Source organism: Helianthus annuus, chromosome 12 (genome assembly GCF_002127325.2).
Source record: "Helianthus annuus cultivar XRQ/B chromosome 12, HanXRQr2.0-SUNRISE, whole genome shotgun sequence".
Taxonomy (NCBI): Eukaryota; Viridiplantae; Streptophyta; class Magnoliopsida; order Asterales; family Asteraceae; genus Helianthus; species Helianthus annuus.
This window is the reverse complement of record NC_035444.2, coordinates 37,597,491-37,620,789: the sequence shown is the minus strand read 5'-3', so window position 1 is coordinate 37,620,789 and position 23,299 is coordinate 37,597,491. Positions and strand designations below refer to the sequence as shown.

The window sequence follows — 23,299 nt, the reverse complement described above, 5'->3', positions numbered from 1 at the left end:
GCGACGCAGCCCAGGGGGCGGTGTGGGACGCTGAGGACGAGCCGGGACGGAGGGAGACGACGCCCATACCGCACGGTCTTATGAATTTGGCCAACCTTCTCTTTAGTAGCCTGCATGACTTTGATTACACTGAATTCTCTTTGATCCTCTTTGCCATTAGAAATCGGAGTTCTACACTCTTGACCATACACCATTTCATAATTAAGAAATAATCATTGGTAGTTTTAGTATAAGAGAAATCCACCAATTACAAGTTGGTATCTCATCATTCACCAAAATGGATAATACAATCATGTAGCATATCCTCAAGAGTCTAAACAATCCTCTTGCTTCTGTTTTCGATATGTGAATGATAAGTGATGTAATCAACAACTTAGGTGTGTTTGTTTTTCTAAAAAGGTCTGTGCAGGCTCTTCTGTCTGCGCCACGTAGACCACGCGCAAACATTGCCATCTGTAGACTGTTCGTATTTCCGAAGACGTTTCATTGAAAAACGTTTGCGCAAGCTCTTCTTGGTGCAAACTTGTTCCAACCACTTCTAAGATCTTCTAAGGTTTGCAGAGGGTTAAACACCACCACCACCCACCGTCCACATCCACCACCCACCACCACCGTCTGTACATCACCAACAGTTTATTTTAGAAGTCTGCATACGTTAAAAACAAACAGTCGTCTTCTTGCAGACTTCAGAGGTTTGGTTCACCTCTTCTTCTACTGATTTCTGCAAATGTGGTACGTTGACTGCAGATATTTTACCTCTTAAAAACAAACAACACCTTATCCAAACCCTACAAGAATTTCGTTCAGTAACGAAAAGTAAACCTGCCATGAAAATAGACATCGCCACATCGGCACTTGCCGTGAAACCACTTCTTTTAAATAAAAAACTGGCACTCGTTATGACAATACATCTATCGAATCGTCTAGGGCATTGCTTATCAAGCCATCAATAATGATCCAAACATCAACTTTTTTGTCTTCGGGAGTTAAATCACCAACTAGATAGTTACATTTTCCCATTAATTCATATATATTTCCAAATGTATGCTCTTTTCGTTTGGATTTTGATACTTAACTTTCACTTCCAAAGGTGTTACACATTTCTCAACATGTTTAGCAATATCAAGCCTTATGGGTGACCGAACATCATTTTTCATGTGTCGACACATCTTTGTGGCATTCAGATAAATATAATATCTCAGAGTTATGTAAGTAATAGATATTTAAGTAGGACTGGATGAGCGGTCCCCGAAAACTTTTTTTTTTTTTTTGGAAGAGCAAATTTCATTAAACACCACCCAAACCGACTATCTCCAAGATAGAGATAGACGGGGGACAAAACACCAACAGCCTTTACGTTACATCAAACGAAAAACGTTTCCAATCCTTCCATTCTACCCTATCCTTCTTAGCCCTACTATTAAACCACAAGAAACTAAGCGATTTAACATCGGCAATAATCTGATTAAACTTAACTTTCGCCTCTTTGAAAACCTTCTCGTTCCTGGCCTTCTTAGCGGTCCCCGAAAACTCACACAAAAAATTGAGCCCAAAATTATGGTTAAGAGGAAATGAATTAAAAAAAATAAAAATTTAGTGGTGGACCAAGACTTGAACTTAAGACCCCTACAGTATCTTAAAATGTTTTTTTTCCATTCCTCCAACAACATTTTTTTTGCATAACAAAAGGATACATATACTAGGTATATAATTTAATAAATACATATAAAAGCTTATAAAACCTTTTGTACCCTTTGAAAATTTGGGTTTCATGCGATGGCACGGGTTAGCCGACCTTGATTGGATCTGCTAGCAAAGTTAAATTAGAAATAGAAATAAACAAAAAAATAAAAATAAAATCCTAGAAAGAGAGAAAATGTGAGGAGATAAAAAGAGCGAAAAGGGAAAGTAAAAAGATAGAAAAGGAAAAACATAAGAATTTTGAGTATTTTAAAAGAACAACAACAGAAATACAAAAAAAAAAAATCTAATATCTAAAGGGGACAGGATTTGGTATATATGATATAAAGATAAATATATCTAAATTTTCCACAAGAGAATGTTCACCCACAAAGACACTATATCAATAATGTCAACATAATGTGGGTATTACAAGAGATAATATCAAAAAAAAATTCAGATAAAGTCATACATTATGTTATATATATATATAAGGTAATGCTAGATAAAAAACCCTAAAATTCTTAGAAAACTCTGGAAACCTAAATGGGAAGCCATTTTTACCCAACCTCCCGACATTTTTTTTTTTGAAAAAAATTACACATGTAATATACATGTTTTAGAGTGTTTTGGGCCAAAAAAAAACAAAAAAGCGCCGAAGGGATTTTTTTAAAAAAAATAAACAAATTTCAGCTCCTAACACGTGTTAAGCAAAAAAGACATAATTTTGCTGAAAATTGCTGAAACTTTTTTTTTTTTTTAAATATCCCTTCGGCGCTTTTTTGATTTTTTTTGGCCCAAAAGTCTTAAAAACATGTATATTAATGTGTTATTTTTTTCAAAAAAAAAAAATGTCGGGAGCTTGGGTTTTCTCGGGTTTTTTATATATATAGGGTTTTCTATCTAGCCCTACCCTATGTATATATGTATATAGTGAAAATGTAAAATATAATATCTTTTAGCGTATAATACGTACGATATAGTGAAATCGCATTTTATAAAAAAAACATGTTGAAATCGCATGTTGATTTTTTTTTATGAAATCGCATGTTGATTTTTTTATGAAATCGCATGTCGTTTTTTTTACCAATTTCGCATGTTGGTTTTTCAGCATAAATCGCATGTTCAAAATTGAATTCGCACCAGATCGGACGGCTGAGATGAGCGCGTGCATATTGTACGATAAGAGCTATTGTACGTTAACCTAACCCTATATGTATATATATATATATATGTGTGTATATAGGTAAAGAGTATGGTACAAATCTCACTATCGTACATTATGTACGCTACAACAACAGCCATACACGTGTCCTGATTTAATTTTAATAAATAAGGGTATATCAGACATTCTATTCTAACATTTTCGACTGCTAATCATGGAATCCCGTCAATTATGGAGTTCGTTTCCTAACCGTTCCATTTAAGTATTCTTCGTTTTAATTCGATTGTAGTGTTTTTGATTGATTCCTCACAGAACGGCCATTTCAGAAAATGCTTGATTCGTCATTTATTTTAGTTTTTGGTTTTATTTGATTTGAAGCTTTTTTTTTAATTTATTAGATTTGTAATCAGGGTTGAAGATAAGTGTTTCTGGGTTTACTTGTTGTCTTACTATATCGCGTGTGTTGTTTTTATATATCGCATGTGATGTTTTAAGATAATCCAATTAGTAAAGAATCGACCTGTTGTATAATTTCGCATGTTAAAAATAGTCATTTCGCACACAATGAAGGTTAATATATAATTTCGCAAGTTTAATTCGAGACTTCGCAAACCTTAAAGTATTTATCAATTGTAGCTTTTCATTTCGCAATCTTTATGAGTAATTATTTTTATTTTTTGCACAGTGTCTTTCAATAATTGAAATCAAATAATTCAGTTCAATAATTGATTTCAATAATTCATATCAATAATTGTTTTTTATTATATATTTTATGTTTTCATCACTATTGCAGACATCCAATTAAAAAATGGCAGATCTACCAATATCCTCTTCTTCTTCTTCTGAACCAAGTATCAAGCAGGTTTTGAGGAAAGGATTCAGCAACAGATTCAAGAGGATCAATCTTGTCAAGAGATGTTGGAGGCCAACATTTCTCGTGTAACGGAAAACATGAAGAGAAGACAAGAAATTCTGAACTTGTTATCCCAGATGCAAGTGAGTAGTCTTAAAGAAATTGCAGTTATGTTTATGGTGGATTAGGGTGGGAGGGATGAGAAACAGTTGAAAGAGTTGGCCGGTGCAATAACTGTATTAAAATGCTCAATGAAAATGAAAATAGAGTTTCTTTCATCTTTTGAATGAACTTTTGTTTTTTTTTTTTTTTTTTTGGTGTATGTTCCAATAAATTTGCATGTTTTGATATGTAATGGACTTGTATTTCGCAAATTTTAATACAAACTCCTTTGATTGACTCGTTCGGGTCAGAATCCGATATGTCAAACATGCGATTTTCAAACAAAACACATGCGAAATAAAAACACAATTGCCAATTCAGAAACACCAATATATGCGAAATTAATAAGGGAACTAAAGCAGTTTGAAATAGTTGAAACAGTTGAAATATGTAACATAAATACATCATCAAATGAAGTTTACTTTCCCTTTCCAAAATATATACTCATCCTTTCTGGGATTATCTTATCCAGATCTTTCATATACCTCTCTTTGTCTGGCCTTTTGTCGAAAGCATTGGCCATTTTAATTATTTTTTGACGATGCATGTTGTGTTCTGATAGAATGATTTTGCTGAGATATCTTGTCCTTAGGAGATGAAGTTGTGCTTTCTGTCTGTTGTTTACTTCATTTTCATTCACAAATCCTGTCACCCATGGTTTTTGGTTTCCTTTGTACGTTTCCATGTGACGCATCATAAACACTCCACAGTCTACGCCATTATTCTTCGTCCTCCAATCCATTTCTTTTCTTTCTATAACTGAGCTTCCAAGTTCTTGTATAGCCGGTGTTGGTTTTAAAGCCTTTTCTAGGTATAAAACCAATACCCTTCTCTGTAACATAGCAACATTGTGTTAGTAGCTTTTTTACATAAAACATAACATGTATATGAATAATTTTTTCTATTACCAGTGTGTTTGGAAGCCCTTTGTATCTATCCTTGAAGTTTTGTTCAGCTGCTGAATTGTCAATCAGCTCAATTTTGCCGGATTTCAAGTTGAAGCACAAGACATAGAAGTGGTCACCTTGAAGTACCGGAATAAACACCAGGTCAACCGAATCAAGTTTTTTTACCTCATATCTCAGTAACATGTCTTCAAAATTTGAGGCAAATATTTTTAGTCATTGGTTGTCTGTGTATTTCTCCTTGTCGTAAAAGATATCCGGCTGTATGTTATGTAAACCAGAGTCAAAGACATGCAAACAATGTTTTTTTTCCACATGCGAAGAGTGTATATACCAAATACGAAATTACAACAGTATGGGAAATGCAAACAATGGATTTTTTTCACATGCGAATAGTATATATAACACATGCGAAATTACAACAGTATGAAAATGTTTCAAAAGCAAAAATTCTGCCATAATACATGCGATTTAGATATAACTATTTTGCGAAATCATTTAATATGCATTTACTTTTAGAATTTCAAAATGGCAAAATGTATATGAAAACATACCATCATTGTGGAATACAAGAAGAATCTGTGTGGTGATGATTTCTATCCCTTTTCTTCTCTTCAAGGTTTAGAATATCTACAAATGCATCTATTCCGTTCGATGCTACGTATTGTTCCCTGTAGAAGCTTTCAAACACAGCTTTGAATGTTGCAACCTCAGTTTTTGATCGGTAAAATTCTTCTCTGCAAATCATAAAATAAATAATTAGTTTTTGTTTTGTGTATATTTTTTTTAGATGTTTGTTTGTTGATATATGTTTTTTTACTTACTGCAAGCCTGCAAATGTAGCAAATATGAAGCGGATCACACTCAATTCTTGGTTCAAGAGTGCTTCATGCATGTTTACCACTCTATTGCAGTAAGGGGAACAAAATTTGTCTCCAAGATCTGCACATCTTTCCTCAGCTCTTGTTTTTGCTTGTTCTATTGTCTTATAAAGCAGTTCATTTAACCCTTTTGGGATAACTTGTTTTGGAACTTGCTTTGGCTTTGTGGTTTTTCTCCCCTTAGTTTGCTTTTTTTCTTTATCTTCTCCCAACATGGGTCCTAGGCTCAAAACCAACTCAACTGAATGCAATTCTTCAGCAGTTACCTGAGGGCATTCAGGTTCCTTTTCCTTCTCAACTTCAATGTCCGTATCGAGTTGTCGAGGGTCTTTTTCTGGCACTTCTTCCTGGACTTTTTGTGTAGATTCTACCAAGTTCACTGTCTCTTCGACAACAGTTTCATTTTCACCAGTTTCTGCATGCCAGAATAATTTAAGATATACAATAATTTATGATGTTTAATTTTTCTCCTAAAGTAAGGGTTTTATTACCCTTGGCAGTTGTTTGGTAAGCATATACACCCGGTTCCACAGTTTGAATGTTTGCAATAAGGGTGTCTGTGACTCCTCCATCATCTGGTTGCAGTATACCTATAGATACAAAATATTTAACTTAATACGGTAGAATCAAAATCACAGGGTTATACATGACATATTTGTGCGAAATCAAACTTTGAAGTTTTTTAACAAATCGCATGTGTTTTTGTAGGGTTTCGCATGTGCATAAGTGTAGTGAATTTTTACATGATATCGCATGTGTTAATATTGAGTTCGCATGTTTTACCTTCTGATGCCATTTGTACCAAAACTGTTGATATTACTTTTTGAGCTTCTTCATCCTCTCTACCTTCTTCGTTTGTAGTAACTTCATGATGAACTTCACAAGCTGGGGTTTCAGGTTCTTGATGAACAGGAGAGGCTGCAGTTTCATGCTCTTGAACCAGATCAGGTGGCACACAAATGGGATTATTCTGAAGCGTCTGATCCCACTCCTTACAAGCCTTCATAACCTCCGGATCCCAAAAACACTTAGTTTTTGCTTCTGACACTAAGTTGTTCATCTCTTGAACATCTTTAACCATTTTAAGGTATTTTTTGACATTTGCTTTCATCTTTTTCAACAGATTCTGTAATATTTTTCAAGTTAAGATACTATCAATCTAGAAGTTAAATATAATTGATTAAGTTAAATAAGTTAAATTAATATTTTTTTACGCTTACCTTTTTGTTTGCTCTCGAAGCCTCTAGTTGTTGTTCGTGGGATGTGTCATAGAATACCGATGGTGAAAGTTGAGCAGGAGTGTTGCAATAATCCATCATTTTCTGTGTCTGCGTTCCAACTTCAAAGTCAATGTTCAACTGAGACATTTCATGGATTTCAAAACTGAAATCCATGAAATCATCAATGATCTCATTATCTTTTGGCTCTGCCCCAGTTTCTTTGTTTTGTACTGCGCGCGCAGTCCTTCTTTTGTAGCTTATCGTGGTGTCAACCGGTGGTCGTAGTGTATAATCATCCGTCGGAGCACCCTCTTCTTCTTCATTTTTTTCTTCATTTTCTTCTTCATTTTTTTCTTCTTCACTCTCACTTGATATCCATAGAGGTCCGTTATCCGAAATATGATCGTCGACTTTATCAATCTCCGAAGATGTTATATAACGAATAACCGGTATCTCCACGGCTTTCTCAAACAGGTTAAGCCTTTTGTTGTACTCATGCGTGTATAGAAGTTGTATAAATCGCAAGATCATTTAATTATATAAAAGAACAAACTAGTATTTTAAATATGTTATTAAATGTAGTAATGTATACCATAAGAAAGGCAACAGGTCCCACGAACTGTATCTTATAGTTCTTCCAGCCCGCTCGTGTCCGACGCAAGGTTTCGAGTAGATATGAGCACCAATCTAGATTTTTTATTTCCTCAACATCTTCTACACGGAGCAAACATCTATCATTTGCAAGTGTTGCCTTTGTAATTTCTGCAAAGAAGGTCATCCAGCATACAAGGAAATTTAACTTAAACAGACTCCCTCCGTCTCTTTGATTTTCCATTGTATTTGCAATTAAGCCATGGGTATGGCGGATGAATGTATCCCGGACAGCATTTCCCGGTTCTTGACTTTTTTCAATTTTCTCTTGCTTTTTGACTTTTCTCTTATCGGCTATTATTTCAACCTTCTTTGGACCCATTGGTATTCCAAGTACCTCGTAAACTGTGTCCGATGTTATTTTTATTTGGTGTTTTCCTACGTTTAGCTTATCGAACTTCTCATCAAAGTTTCTCGCTAGCCAATATGCTAATCTTGTCGAAATATGGTTGATATTGATATCTAGAATAGCTCCAAATCCCATATCCCTCACATCATCAATCTGTTTTTTTGAAAATCTTCTAACAGTATCCATATATGAGTTAGGTTGGCATCTCAGCAGTATTGCTTCATTGCTGTATTTGAAGAACTCCCTATGTTCTGTTTTAGGTTGTTGCACCTTTTTTAATGTTTTTTTGTCTGTATCTTTGATTTCCAGTTATCTTCTTTCTTCTCATCTTTTTTTCTTTTTTGGGGGTGGCTTAACAAAGTCATCATCTTCTGAACTTTCTTCAACCACCAATCTCTTTCTATTCTTGTTAATTTTTATCAGAGTTGATATTGGTCCTTCAAAGTCATCATCAGATTCTATTTCTACAAAATCGCATGCTATAGTTAAAAACACTTACAAAATCGCATTTATCAGTTAATCATGTAAAACAGTCATCAATTCGCATGTGTTAGGTATCAATTCGCATGTGTTATTTATCAATTCGCATATATGAGTTATGATTTTGCATTTGTTACATAAGCATTACCTAAACCAGTCAATCATTATAAATCATAAACACTACAACAAACTTATGATATAAAATCGCATGTGTCTTTATATCAATTTGTAAGTTTAATCTAACCTAAAACAAAAAACCTTGACATACTTTTTTTTATCATATGAAATCGCAGATGTCATAAAACCACCACAAAACCCTATATGATATCGCACATCTATCAGATATCATTAAGAAAACTGCATAAAAAATGCAAAACCTAATAAATAAACATACCAGTAATAAACCCTAGCAAAATTGAAGTTGTTATCAATATGTAATGTTATAAAACTATACGTTTCAGTTAAAACGTTAATAAACAAACAAAATCGCATTTGACTTTAAAGCTCCTGTATATTCCACTATAAAATCGCAAATGTCAATAGATACCTGGATTCATCTTCTTCGCTTGTGGTCTGTCGTTGTTTGCTTTGCTTCTTTTCTCAATATTCATGGAATCGTAGTTGAAATCGCAATGGAGAGTAGCAGGGAACGTTTTGGAGAAGGAGAATGCAATGTTTTGATTTTGGGTTTACGGTATGATTTTGAGTTATTGTGTGCTGATTATCAGGGGTTTTGTTCTCGCTATGGACGATTTTAACCTTGGCGGTTTCTTTTATTAATTTTAATTTGATTAATTTAATTGTTAAACACGCGCTTTAAATGAGATGATCGGACGGTTGTTGTTGTAGCGTACATAATGTACGATTGGTGTATTTGTATGATAACCGCCCTCTCTCTCTCTATATATATATATATATAATTAATTAATTAATTAATTTCAACTCATGATAAACAATAGCATTAATTTTAAATGTATTTGGGTGTTTCTAATATCTCTTAGCTAACCATATCATTGTTATTATATTTTAAAACTAAAACTCTCCACTTTATATAATTCAATTAAATTCCATTTAAAAAACGAGGATTTATGCTTTTCTATACACTTTTATAAAATTTTGAACAGACCACTGCAATGTACTTATTTTTTAACTATGTTTCGTTAAAAGTCATGTTCAAAATTGAACGCGTCAAGTGTAATTGACTTTTTTTTTTGTTTTTCATCATGCGAACCAATAACGTGCAAACAACTTCCATAGCGATATAGTGTATCTTTTTATATTGTAAGCTATAGCAAGAGTCGGTACCGTGACGAACTGAACTGATATCGTCTTAACAATATCGGTACCACGTCGATTCCAACCGAACAAGATACTCACTTTTTTGGTCTATTTACGTAAAACACGTGTCGATCTCCTTTTGGGTATATCATGACTTTTTTGGGGTTTTATCTTTTAGTTGCTATAACGAGTGCCTGTATCATACCGATACCCTAATAAACTGAACCGATAACGACCGAATTCGCGCCACAATGAGTGGGGAATTCTATTAGTTGTTGTTGTTGCTGTTATTATTATTATTATTATTATTGTTATCGATAATACAAAAAATAGGGGGAGGTTAACGTACAATGTTCCTTAATGTACGAGCGTATAATATGAAATTACGCACGTTGTAAAACTCAAACCCTAATCACGCATGTTGAAAAACCATAATCATGCATGTTAACGCAAAACATAAACTCGGAACACCACTTCGCAAACTGGGTTCATAAACTCGGAATCTCTTTCGCAAACTCGGAACCTTCATTCAACATGCGTAATTATCTTTCTAACATGCATAATTATGTTTCAACATGTGTAAAAGAACATAAACTCGAAATCTACTTCACAAACTCGGAACCTTCATTCATTCACAGACTCGGAATCTTCATTCTTTCAATATGCGTATTTTCACAGCGTGCGCTCGTACGTTAAGCAATATTGTATTTTAGACTTTCACACAAAAAATAAAATAAAAACATGTTATTGTGAGTATTGATAATTAATGTATGCTATTATACTTGGCATAAATATAATATAATATTGTTATGTTAAAAACATGTTATGTTATTGAAGTACAACAGTGGAAGTGTTAGGGTTTTGACAGAGGAGTGACGACGGCGAGTTGAAGGCTTGGTATTCCGGGGAGGCATTTTCCGATCTAGATTCTGACAATAATCCGGTAAGCCTCGATTTTATCGCATGTCATGTAATCATTTAGATCGATTTTTTGTCTATTTATTTAAATGAGGCATGGCTATCACCTAAAATGGTCTTATGCCAATTTACATTTCACATTGTTACCTGCAGACTTTGTAAATTTGGGATTCTCACTATGGTGTATGTTTACTTGGTATTTCCACTTGGATAAAAGGGAAAGACCCACGTCTAGTGATGGAGTCCTCAAAACGCAAATGACTACTTTTGAAGCCAAATTAGGGCTTGAAATCATCAAGGTAACCGACTTTAAATCATTCAGATATCTTTTCTCTGCAGCTTACTAATAATCAATATGGAGCCACATAGCCATTCTATTAAAAGCATTGAACGTAATCAGGGATGAAGTCTCAGATGCACTTTTGGGTGGTTATATATTTACAAATTGTTAAACTTTTATAAAATTCTTATTTTTAGTTTAAAAGTGTATTGGGTTTAGTTCATAACAAGAAATTCAGAAGGGTTGGTCAGGCGAGTTGGGTAATGGGTTTGGGTTAGAATAGTTGATTTTAAGTAGATGTAGTAAAGGGTTAGGCTGACCACAAACACTGTATTTGGCAAAATACATGCACATGTTATTCACATAGTGCCTAATGATGAATGTTAGGCTATATAGATTTAGAAGGGATATAACAGACAATGGTATCATCATATGAGGGGCTTTCATGAAAGTTCACACTGATGTGAATCCGTGTGTTCATTTGGTAGGCAACTGTCTACGTTTTTTCTCTATTGATGAACCTCATAATCACTAAATTAAATTACTTACCAATATTGAAGTGTATGGTGTAACTAATTTGATGCCCTATAACATGGCTTAAACTATAGGTACATTAGCCATCATACTTGATAGTTGCTGGTTTGGTTTACTCCTCTATCAGAACCACTAATAAAGTATGTATTCTCTTGGTGTAATTTAGCTACATATGTGTTTACTAGACAACGAGGAATGTGAAGACAACGTAGAGGTGAGTGTGCGTTTTTTGTTGACGCGATGGTATATACTGGAAATTCATTGGCAAGGTTCAAGGAAAACAAATTGTGATCTTATCACAGGTAGGCATTCTTGAATGTTGATGTCAGATTCAAATGCGTTGTGGTAAACTATTTAACTAAAAAATCAACACGGGTCAAATAAGTCATTTCGGTAATATAATTTTATTAATGAGTTTGCATCAAATAAAATAAAGTTAGATGCTAAGTTTTGTATAGAAAAAAATTTGTAGGGCTTTCTGTAGTGTGTCTTTTTTTGGCAAAGACACATCCACTCCCCCTAATATGGCACCAACCAAAAAAGGGGATACCAAACTTAGGCATACCAATGCGTACTTTTCTATAGAACACTAGGTGTTTTGCTTAAGTGTTTGGTATGGCAGATTTAGCTATTTATTCTTTGTAGAATATTGTTTCAACTGAATGGGTTGATAACATCGTTTTTTTGTTTATATGTTAGGTGCATTAGCGCACGTCTTGCTTGAGTTTTTCTGCTTTCATAAAACGTGTTGCCTGCTAATGTTGTTTTACTTTTATAGTAGCTTCTGCTTTCCTAGTACCGGAATTGCTCACATAAAATAAGTTCTTACCAGCGGCTACTCATACGCATGCCATCACTCCCGTTGGAAACGAAACGTAAGGCTATTGCAACAGACGCCGTTAACGGACGATCTTCATGTCATCATTAAGCAAGGGTTTTGATATTTTAACAGAGTTTATAATAAATTCGTTGCAACTTTTTTACAACAATTGGTATTTTATATCTAAGAAAGTTAACTCTATAAAACGATTTGGTGCTGCACGCCGCAACGCACACATGGTTAAAATCTAGTTTGTAAGATTTTACAAATATAATGTAAATTATTAATTTCTAGAAATCATTTTACCACAGTTTAAACATTTATATTGAATCCTTGTTTTTTTTCAAGTCCAATAAATTTAGACTAAATTGCATAAATCAACCTTTATGTTATACCCAAACAACACTTCATACCTTTCACTATGAAATCAGCAAAACCCAACCTTTATGTTCATGTTTTCTTACATCCTATAACCTTTACAACTAACGATATAAACTATCACTCTCTACAACACGCTAGGGCAAGTGCACTTCATACCTTTCACTATGAAATCGGCAAAACCCAACCATAGCAACATCGAAATGGATTTATAAAACACGATATAAATTATCACTCTCTAGTCTCTACAGCACGCTAGGGCAAGTGCACCAATCGCTGGCGTAGTATAATGATGGTAAGATACTAAGGTCGTCCAAGAACACAAGAGCTTTTTTTTTTAACGGCAAATTTGAATCACTGACGGACTACTGGAGTATCATCGTGCCACCAACAGAATCACCCGATCATATCCATCTCCACTAGGCAATAATGCCTATACACCAATTCAGGAGGAAACCCAATAAATCTGAGAAAACCCCCTTTGTGGGAATCGAACCCATGACCTAATAGTCATAAGCCTTATCCCACCACCAAGATATCACTAGGCTATAATGCCATGGGTAACACAAGAGCTTTTAATACTGGAATATCGACGACGTTTAATCTAACCAAATTTTTTGAAAAGATTTTTAAATAAGTAAAATAAAGAAACTAAATAAATAAAAGAACAAATAGACAAGATACAATTACTTGGTTCCGACTCGTCATTTATGTACTCTTTGATGATTTCCGCACTTCGGGTTTTCTTAAGAGATTATCTTAGTTATAATGGCATGTCCCTCTTTTGGAGGCAATGCTACCCTCAGCCATATTGGTCTGAGTTAGCAGGGATACAGTCCCGCAAGGCCAGATTATTAAAAGATAATTAACTAAGTTATTAATGCAAAATGTGGCATGTCCCTCTTTTGGAGGCAACACTACCCTCGGCCACATTGGTCTGAGTTAGCAGGGATACAGTTCCGCAAGGCCGGTTTAAAGTTTTAATAGTAGTTTATTTATAGGGAATTCAAGCCGTTCTTACTTTCCCCGATTTGATGGTAACTGCCTCAAAGGAAGTCCTAATAAGCTTGAATCAAGTCCTCGTTGGATCTATACACTGAACGAGGCAGGAACTTTACCTAAACCACCCTTCTAACCCCCTTTCAGGAAGTTAACGCGCTTTATATAGACCGTAAAGACACGAATAAGTGAATCAACAAAACATGAAGAAATGATAGGATAAAGTTCACTTTCAATATAAAAACTAGTAATTAAAGTCATTAATACATACCAATTAAAAAGTTTACCAAAGCTTGGAAATCAAAAGTAATACATAAATAACCTGTCTTCACCAAGTGATATAAGAGATTAGCCAAGCATGACCTTTGTTTGACAAAAAGTCTTACTATCAATCTTGGATCCCGAGACTACTACACACACTCTAAGGATGGATGATAGATGAATGTGGTGGATGATGGTAGTAGTGGTGGTGGAGTGGTGGTAGGTGTGAAAGAAGTAGTTTGCCTACAAGGCACGGGGAGCTTATACCTTATTTGATACATATGGACTACCTGCCCCGTGCCTGGTAGGCATAGCCCCGTGTCCACCCCACCAAAGTGGTGATGACTTATACCTTATTTGATACAATTTATATGTTGCATTTGGCGCATATCATTTACTATTTTCCAGTCAGTCACAAAATATGAATAATAATTTATAATTTGTTATTTTTTATATTCTTCAGGTAGTCCATATCTTTCAAATTCTTATAATGTCCCTAGGCTTTTTCATCAATGATGACATTGAATATATCATTTCCTGTAAAAAAAAGTGTTCATTAACCTTCAATTTTGTTCACATATATCGTACGCCGTTTTAAAGGTTGTTATAATTTTTGTTTTTATTTCTTTACAATATGATATAAGTACAGTAACAGTATGTCTTTATGAATAGATTGTTTGCAAAATCAGTTGATGAAACTTCCACAAATACACATGGAATTGGTTTGTCCTTCGTACTATACTCATTAGCTCTTTAGTTATTTATGATTTAAAATTCTTGTACGCGTTCAAGATTTAATGGTGTTGCATTTATAACTCTATTTGATCGTGTGGCATTTAAATTCTTAATAAATATGTAGACCCCAACTGACTGACGAAGCATATCTATTAAAAAACCCCAATGGACAGTAAATGGTCGCCTTCAATGGTAACAAATTAAGCCGCATGTACAGATTTCTGGTATGCTGGGAGTTTTTCTGTAAATGGTCAGATGCCGAGTATAGAGTATTGCCTAAAGGAAGACCCGATCATTGACCGGTGGTTCTGAAGACGTTTTTCAGGTAACTTCGGCCCAAAACCATTTCGTTTTTTCAATGCTTGGCTAGCAAGGGACGGTTTTGAAGATGTTATTTTGAAGGCGAATAGAGAGTTTATAGGCAGAGGTAGATCGGATTTGATTTTGCTGCAAAAATTGAAATGGTTTCGTAAATGTATTACCGAATGGAAGGAGGATATGAAGAAAAAAGGATCAGGGGAGGAAATGGTCTTAACGAACGAGGTAGAGATTCTTGATGTGACTCGGGAAGAGAGGGATTTGATAGAGGAGGAAGAATGGGTTTGGGAGGAGAGTCGAAGACGAATAAAAGAGATAGAAGATTTCAAGTATAAAGATCTTCAGCAAAAATCTAGGTGTAAATGGGCAACAGATGGGGACAATAACACGAGATATTTTCATGGCCTCATTAACAAAAGAAAGGCAAGTAACAGTATACCCGGTTTTTAATCAATAGGATTTGGGAGACAAAGGCATCTAAAGTCAAGAAAGAAGTACATCGGTTCTTTAAGACGAAATACGTTGAGGACATGGCTAGTAGGCCAACATTGCAGGGTCAAGGCTTAAAAAGGTAGCTGAAGTCGACGTGGATCTGCTAGCGTCTCATTCGGAAATCGAATTTAAGGAAGCGGTGTTTGGTTGTGGGGATGGCAAAGCACCGAGCCCAGACGGCTTTAATTTTAAGTTCATAAAAAATTTTTGGAACATATTTTCAGCTGATTTTATGAATATTATGAATGAGTTTTATGAAACTGGTTCCATAAGTCGGGGAGTTGGATCTTCATTCATAACTCTGATCCCTGAAAATTCGGAGTCTTCGGGAATGGGAGATTATAGACCAATAACTCTCATAGGAGTGACAAGTAAGGTGATTTCTAAGGTTTTGGCGAATAGGCTCAGAAAGGTAGTGGGGAGTATCACGTCAGAAACACAATCAGCTTTCTTGAGTGGTAGATATAGTTTGGATGGGCCGATGATGATTAATGAAATAACGGTATGGGCAAGACAAGCAGGGAAGGAGATGTTTATTTTTAAAATAGACTTTGAGAAGGCGTATGATAATGTCCATTGGGGTTTTTAATAGATATGCTTCGTCGGTTGGGGTTTCCTGCGCGGTGGTGTTTATGGGTGGAAGGTATATTGGCTTCAGCTAGGTCGTCGGTGCTTGTTAATGGTGCTCCTACTTTTGAGTTCGACTACAAGAAAGGGATCCGTCAAGGTGACCCTCTATCGCCATTCTTGTTTGTAATAGTGATGGAGGCATTGTCTAGCATATTCAAAAAAGCAAGCGACATCAGGGCTTTTGATAGTATTCGTCTCCCGAATGGTGGTCCCGAGGTAAATCATTTTTATATGCAGATGATGCTATGATTTTTGGGGAATGGTCGACTTTCAACTTTAATAATCTGAAGAGAATGTTAAGAATATTTTATTTATGTTCGGGCCTTCGTATTAATATTCATCAATCTATATTATACGGTATGGGGGTTGGATCGGATGATACAAAAAGTATGGCGGCATGTATGCGGTGTAAGGCGGATAACATTCCTTTTGTGTATTTAGGCATTAAAGTCGTAGTGAACATGAACCGAATCCTTAGTTGGGAACCGGTTAAGGAGATTTTCCGGTCACATTTATCTAAATGGAAAGCACATGTTCTATCCATTGGTGGAAGATTAACTTTAATCAGGTCGGTATTAGAGAGCTTACCAACTTACTATTTTTCTTTGTATAAAGCTCCTAAAAAATAATTAAGGAGTTGGAGGCGCAAATGAAGAGATTCTTGTGGGGAGGTAGTGATGAGGTGAAAAGGTTGCATTGGGTAGGGTGGGATAAAGTGGTCGTAGCAAAGAATAAAGGTGGGTTGGGTTTAAACAGGTTGGAGAACTCTAATAAAGAAAGTGGAAGGCATTGGTTTCAACTCGTTGATTAGAGCCGATGTAGGGAATGACAAAACAATTAGATTTTGGATGGACCCATGGATTTGTGAGCAACCTTTAAAAGTGAGATTTCCGAATCTTTACAGGCTCGAATTTGAAAAATATTGTAAGGTGTCGGGTCGACTTTTGAAGGTGGGAGGCGCTAGTATGTTTGGGTGGAGATGGAAGCATGATCCGACATCTTTAGAAGAAACTTTAGAATTGACGGATTGTTTTAATATGCTTATGGCAGTGAAGCTTTCTGAAAAGAAAGATTCACGGTTGTGGCATGGTACCGGTTCAGAGTTTTCTGTGGCAAATATTAAAGCTTGGATTACTTCCACGGATGTTCCAGTCATGGCGGCTCAATTTGATTGGTGCAAATGGATTACTCTTAAATCTAACGTTTTTATGTGGAGAGCGTTCCTCGAAAGACTTCCGACTAAAGTTGCTTTGATCAAGAGAAATATTCAAGTGGAGAATAACAATTGCATTTTTTGTGACGACAGCGATGAGACAGCGGAACATATCTTCATGGTTTCCGGTTTTATATGTGTGCAATTTAAAAGACCTCACGGAGATATACAAGAACATGCGGCTCAATTCAGTGACAAAGGAAATGGTTCAAGGTTTGATGATTATAGGATGTTGGAGGATATGGAAGGCCCGGAATGATCGTATTTTTAATGACAAGAAGACTAAAATTGCGGAGGTTATTGCAGATGTGAAGACTTACGGCTATCTGTGGTATAAGCACAGAAATAGGAATAGAACATGTACTTGGGAACAGTGGTGTAAATGTGATATGATGTAATGGTTTCAGGCTGCTTGATCTCCGCCTTGGGGATCAAGTGTGTCGTTTTTTTATGAAGTTCAAGTTTCAAAAAATAAAAAAATAAAAAAAAAATCTGTAAACGAGTTGCTTGAAAACAATTGAGATTTTTGGGATTTTTTTTTTTGCTATTTTCGTCTGAGTTTTGGGTATTATTGTCATTTTCATCCAAAACAACTTTTTGTACCATATAGTCCTTTATTTTTTGGATTTTTTTGCCATTTTCATCCAAACGTCCGACTTTTTTTTTTTTTTTTTGCCAAAATCTTCCCTGAGATTTGTGATTTTTTATCATTTTCATCCAAATGTTTGATAGAAAAAAAATAAAACAAATTACAGATATTTAAATGAAAATGGCAAAAATTGTCAAAAGTAAAGGACTATATTATACAAAAAAATTGTTTTAGATGAAAAATGACAAATATACCCAAACCTCATAATCGATTTTAGCAATTTACTCTTTGATATATGTACTGTTTTTTCCATCACTTTGGAAACAATGGTTTATTGTTATATATATGTATTTTGTTGAAGTTTTTAAACAATATTATTGTATTGTTCATGTATATTATAACACTAACATATATATTAACTCATAACTCATATATCTCGATATGAAATCTAAATGCCTTTGTCATTAAGGGGCTGTTTGGTAGCCTCTTAATGACTATTCAGATGCTAACTCTTAATGGTTTAAAACCTCGGAATGAATAAGAGGTAACCTCAAGTCTGAATGGTTAAGAGGTAACCTCTGAATGGTAAATCATCACGTCACATTTTTCTACCTTCTCATTGGTAAAATTCTTAATGGTTCCATTAAGAAGTAGCCTCTTAATGACCATTCAGATGCTACCAAACAGCCCCTAATTTGTATTTACAAAAAATACTTATATACCTTAAACGTGTGAATATGAGTAACAAACCTAATATTCTTACTTTCAATATTCCATTCCAATATAAAAAAAATACACAACTCTCTCACATCCACCATATTACCATAATAACCCCTACAGGTGCTGTTCAAAAAAAAAAAAAAAAAACCCCTACAGGTTCAGCCTATATAACCGTACACCACCATCATTTCCTCTCTGCATTCTCCCACCAAACAAAACAAAAATGACAAAACCCCTTCTCATCCTCCTTCACGTCATCCTCTTCGTCTCTTTCACCTTCACAACTGCAAACCCAGACTTCGACGCTCTCATGAAGCTCAAAGCATCAATGGTGGCACCAAACAGCACCGCCTTATCCGACTGGCAAACCGGCACCTCACATTGCTCCTTCACCGGAATCTCATGCGACGAAAACCTCCGCGTAACCGCCTTAACCGTCTCCTACGTCCCCATGTACGGCACCATCCCACCGGAGATCGGAATATTAAACAAACTCGTTAATCTCACTCTCGTTTCCGATAATCTCACCGGTGAGTTACCGCTTCAGATGGCGAATTTAACATCGTTAAAATTCGTTAACATCTCAACAAACTCGTTCACCGGAGAGTTTCCGGGGGAAATAGTCGCCGGGATGACTGATCTGGAAGCGTTTGATGTGTATAACAATAACTTCACTGGTGAATTACCGGTGGAGTTTGTGAAGTTGAAAAATCTGAAAGTGCTTTATCTCGGTGGTAATTTCTTCAGTGGTGACATTCCAGAAAGTTATTCAAGTTTTCAAAGCTTAAAAAGGTTAGGTTTACAAGGAAACTCGCTTTCTGGAACCATTCCAGCAAATTTATCGCGTGTGTCGACTCTCGAATATCTTTGGCTCGGGTATTACAACGCGTACACCGGAGGAATACCCGAGCAATTCGGAGAGTTAAAATCGTTAAAGTTGTTAGACCTTTCGAGTTGCAACCTCACCGGAACAATCCCAGCGAGTTTAGGTGGTTTAAAGATGATGCATACACTGTTTCTTCAGTGGAACAATTTAAGCGGTGAGATACCGGGTGAACTGTCTGGATTGATAAGTTTGATGTCGCTTGATTTGTCGAATAATAATTTGAGTGGGGGGATACCGGAGAGTTTTGGTGAGTTGAGGAATTTGACGTTGATTAGTTTGTTTCATAACCGGCTTGCTGGACCGCTTCCGTCGTTTATTGGTGATTTGCCGAATCTTGAGGTGTTGCATATTTGGAAGAATAATTTTACGCTGGAGTTGCCGGCGAATCTTGGGGGGAGTGGGAGGTTGCTTATGCTTGATGTTACTGGGAACCATCTTACTGGACCTATTCCCAAAGATTTGTGCAAAGGAGGTTAGTTTTGGTTCATACTACTATAAATTTTCATATTTTTACTACACGTTTTTTTTTATATATATAAAACGATGATTATTAAGTTCTTGGTAAATATATTTATGAATCTAAAGGATCTAAAAAGAAGCTACAACTTTTATCCTTTTACAAAATATATATCCATGCTTACATGCATATTCATACACAATACTTGTTATGTAGTTAAAAGCAAATTTTTAGAATCTGGTCGAATAGAAACCGGCTACATAAGTGATCCCGTAAAGGATATTTAAAGGGGAAAATCACAAAACTAGCCAAGATAGCCATTTTTTTTTTTTTTTACCAAAATAGTTATTGAACTTGCTTTTGGCAAATAGACATTAACGATTTCAGCCAATCAGTTTCTGTCAAAGAAGCTTCGTTGGTTGTGACGGCTAAGACATAGCCCCTGCTTTTGGCCGTCAACTAAGGCTTGACTCGCGTTTTTGATGTCTTAGCCCTCAGTTTTGGATGTCGCCATAAGCTTAGCACACGCTTTTTGGGCTTGCTAAAACTTAAATGGCTATTTTGGTGTAAATAGTTGTCTAACTTGAGTAGTTCGTGATTTTTCCATAGTGGTCTAACTTGACTAGTTGGTCATTTTCTAACTTATTTACTACTTGAAGCTCAATGGTTTATGTCATATTTCATATTCTTAAAACATGACACATATACATATACATATTCTTTTTTCTTATGTTTAACACATTTATAGCGTTATCTTTTTCTTTTTTAACTTGCCTGGTTATAAAAACATGCGTTAATAATGTATAAAGCAAATTTAAATACCTAATTAATAATATAAATATTCGAAAAGTTAAAAAAAAAGAATCTTAGCTAACGACTGTTGGCGTTGATCACAGGCAAGTTACGAATGCTAGTCCTAATGGAAAACTACTTCTTCGGACCCCTACCAGACCAACTCGGGTCATGCAACTCCCTAACCAAGATCCGAATCACCAAAAACTTCATCAACGGCACCATTCCCGCCGGCCTCTTCACTTTACCGAACCTCACGATGCTCGAGCTCGACGACAACTACCTCACCGGCGAACTTCCTCAAACAATGTCCAGCCACTCTCTCCAAAGCATTTCAATCTCCAACAACTTCCTCACCGGCAATATTCCTTCATCTTTCAACAACCTAACAAATCTCACAACTCTCACTCTCCAATCAAACAACCTCGCCGGAGAAATTCCGCCAGAAATATTCCGGTTAAAAAAGTTGTATAAGCTCAACGTTAGTGATAACGATCTAACCGGTGAGATTCCGGCTTTTTCAACTTGCGTGCAGCTTACGTCACTCGATTTCAGCCGGAATAAATTTTCCGGTGACTTTCCGAGAGCCATTTTGAATTTGTTTGATTTGAATATTTTGAATCTGTCTCGGAATCAATTTATCGGTGAGATTCCGAGAAAGTTAGGTCATATGAACAGTTTAACGGTGTTAGATCTATCGTACAATCGGTTTTCCGGTAAAGTTCCGGTTGACGGACAGTTGAAGGATTTTAGTGATACGATCTTCGCAGGTAACCCTAACCTATGTTTACCGGAAGCTTCTCACTGTCCGGTAATCTCTAGATCTGGAAACGAGAACCATACGATTTCAACATCGAGGATTATGATAATGATTATTGCGATAATCACGATTGTTACGTTACTTGTACTTACATTTGTTAAAATTAAGAACAAACGGATTGAGAGATCGAAAATGTGGAAGCTAACTACGTTTCAACGGTCAGATCTGAAAGTTGAGGATGTGTTAGAGTGTTTGAAGGATGAGAACATAATCGGTAAAGGCGGTGCCGGAATAGTGTACCGTGGATCGATGGCGAACGGTGTTGACGTCGCGATTAAGCGGTTGATCGGGCGGAATCATGGTTTTGATGCGGAGATTCAGACTTTGGGGAAGATTAGGCACAGGAATATTGTTAGGTTGCTTGGATATGTGTCGAATCGCGATAATAAGTTGTTGATTTACGAGTATATGTCGCATGGGAGCTTAGGTGAGATTTTGCATGGGTCGAAAGGGGCGTACTTGGGGTGGGATACGAGGTATAAGATCGCGGGGGAGGCCGCGAAGGGGTTGTGTTACCTTCACTATGATTGCTCGCCGATGATCTTACACCGAGATGTGAAGTCGAATAATATTTTGTTGGATTCTGATTATGAAGCTCATGTTGCGGATTTCGGGCTTGCTAAGTTTCTAAGGGACACTGGTGCGTCCGAATGCATGTCTTCCATTGCTGGATCCTATGGGTACATCGCCCCAGGTACAAGCTTTTAATGCACGTTACTGTTAACTACTGTTGTATTTTACGTTTAACCCGAATATATAATTACATTGTTGTTATGTTGGTACAACAGAATATGCATACACGTTGAAGGTGGATGAGAAGAGTGATGTGTATAGTTTTGGAGTCGTGCTTCTAGAACTGATAGCTGGAAAGAAGCCGGTTGGGGAGTTTGGTGATGGGGTGGACATAGTGAGGTGGGTCCGGGAGACCATATCAGAGCACTCTGAGCCGTCTGATGCTGCGGCAGTGCTAGCGGTGTTGGATTCGAGGCTCAAAGGGTACACGTTGACTAGTGTTATAAACTTGTTCAAAATCGCGATGATTTGTGTTGAAGATGAGAGCTCGGCTCGGCCTACGATGAGGGAAGTCGTCCACATGTTAACTAATCCACCTCAGCCAAAATCTCAGCCATGTTTGCTTACTCCTTGATTGATATGTTAATAGTATGATTGTTGTTGCTTGGGATAATCTGGAATAAGTTTAGACACTTACTTAGTGGGTCAAAAGTACACAAATCTTTTTCATTGTATGTAGGGAAGTCCTCTTTGTTGTTGTGAAATACTATCATGAATGTTGTTGGTTTTAGGTCCATTATCTTGACCCATTTGTTTATTTGATTTGTGTTTTGATTAGTTTAGATTACTTGTAAGCTGGTTAAAAAGTCATATTTAATCTAAAGCCAAAAATAACTCGAATTCAGATGTAGTAAGAAATTTATAAGAATTTCGTATTTCTTCTTATAAAACTACGGATTTCATCATTATTGTTTGTCAAATTATAACATCATGTTATGAACATTTTACCCTTATATTTAAAGAAAATAAAATACTAATCACCGCTCTCCCCTGTATTTCTATCATCTTCGTTCATCAATCAGTGAAACATTCACCTTAACAAGTAGCTTCCACGCATCTATTTCTACGACAAACATAATAATTTTATTAAAACGAAAGTATTTGCTAAAGATGAAATCATTTGATATAAAGATTCTATATAGTAGATAGTTAAAGGTGTAAACGTTTTAAAAGGATAAATATGCTAACAATGCTCATTTTATTTGTGTGGTGAGATAATTTTTTTTTTAAATATATACCAGTTCATGCACACGTGTGATA

At 35.8% G+C, this 23,299-nt stretch overlaps 2 protein-coding genes and 1 long non-coding RNA gene across 3 annotated transcripts; 2 read left to right on the top strand and 1 right to left on the bottom strand.

The window, feature by feature from the left end:
- Positions 1-8,178: 8,178 nt before the first annotated feature.
- LOC118484874 lies at positions 8,179-9,119 on the bottom strand. Its single transcript, XR_004874800.1, has 2 exons — positions 8,894-9,119; positions 8,179-8,330 (listed from the first exon to the last, which is right to left on the bottom strand). It is a non-coding gene; the product is annotated as an uncharacterized LOC118484874 (long non-coding RNA).
- Positions 9,120-15,953: 6,834 nt separating this feature from the next.
- On the top strand, positions 15,954-17,461 carry LOC110892744. The gene is made up of 3 exons (XM_022139893.1): positions 15,954-16,205; positions 16,624-16,775; positions 16,894-17,461. The coding sequence occupies exons 1-3, from the start codon at positions 15,954-15,956 to the stop codon at positions 17,459-17,461; spliced, it is 972 nt and encodes a 323-aa protein (XP_021995585.1).
- A 1,203-nt stretch (positions 17,462-18,664) lies between these two features.
- Positions 18,665-22,784, top strand: LOC110894687 (receptor protein kinase CLAVATA1-like). Its single transcript, XM_022141913.2, has 3 exons — positions 18,665-19,869; positions 20,751-22,160; positions 22,255-22,784. Exons 1-3 carry the CDS (start codon positions 18,735-18,737, stop codon positions 22,611-22,613), a joined length of 2,904 nt encoding a protein of 967 aa, XP_021997605.2. The 5' UTR covers positions 18,665-18,734; the 3' UTR covers positions 22,614-22,784.
- The last annotated feature ends 515 nt before the right edge of the window (positions 22,785-23,299 follow it).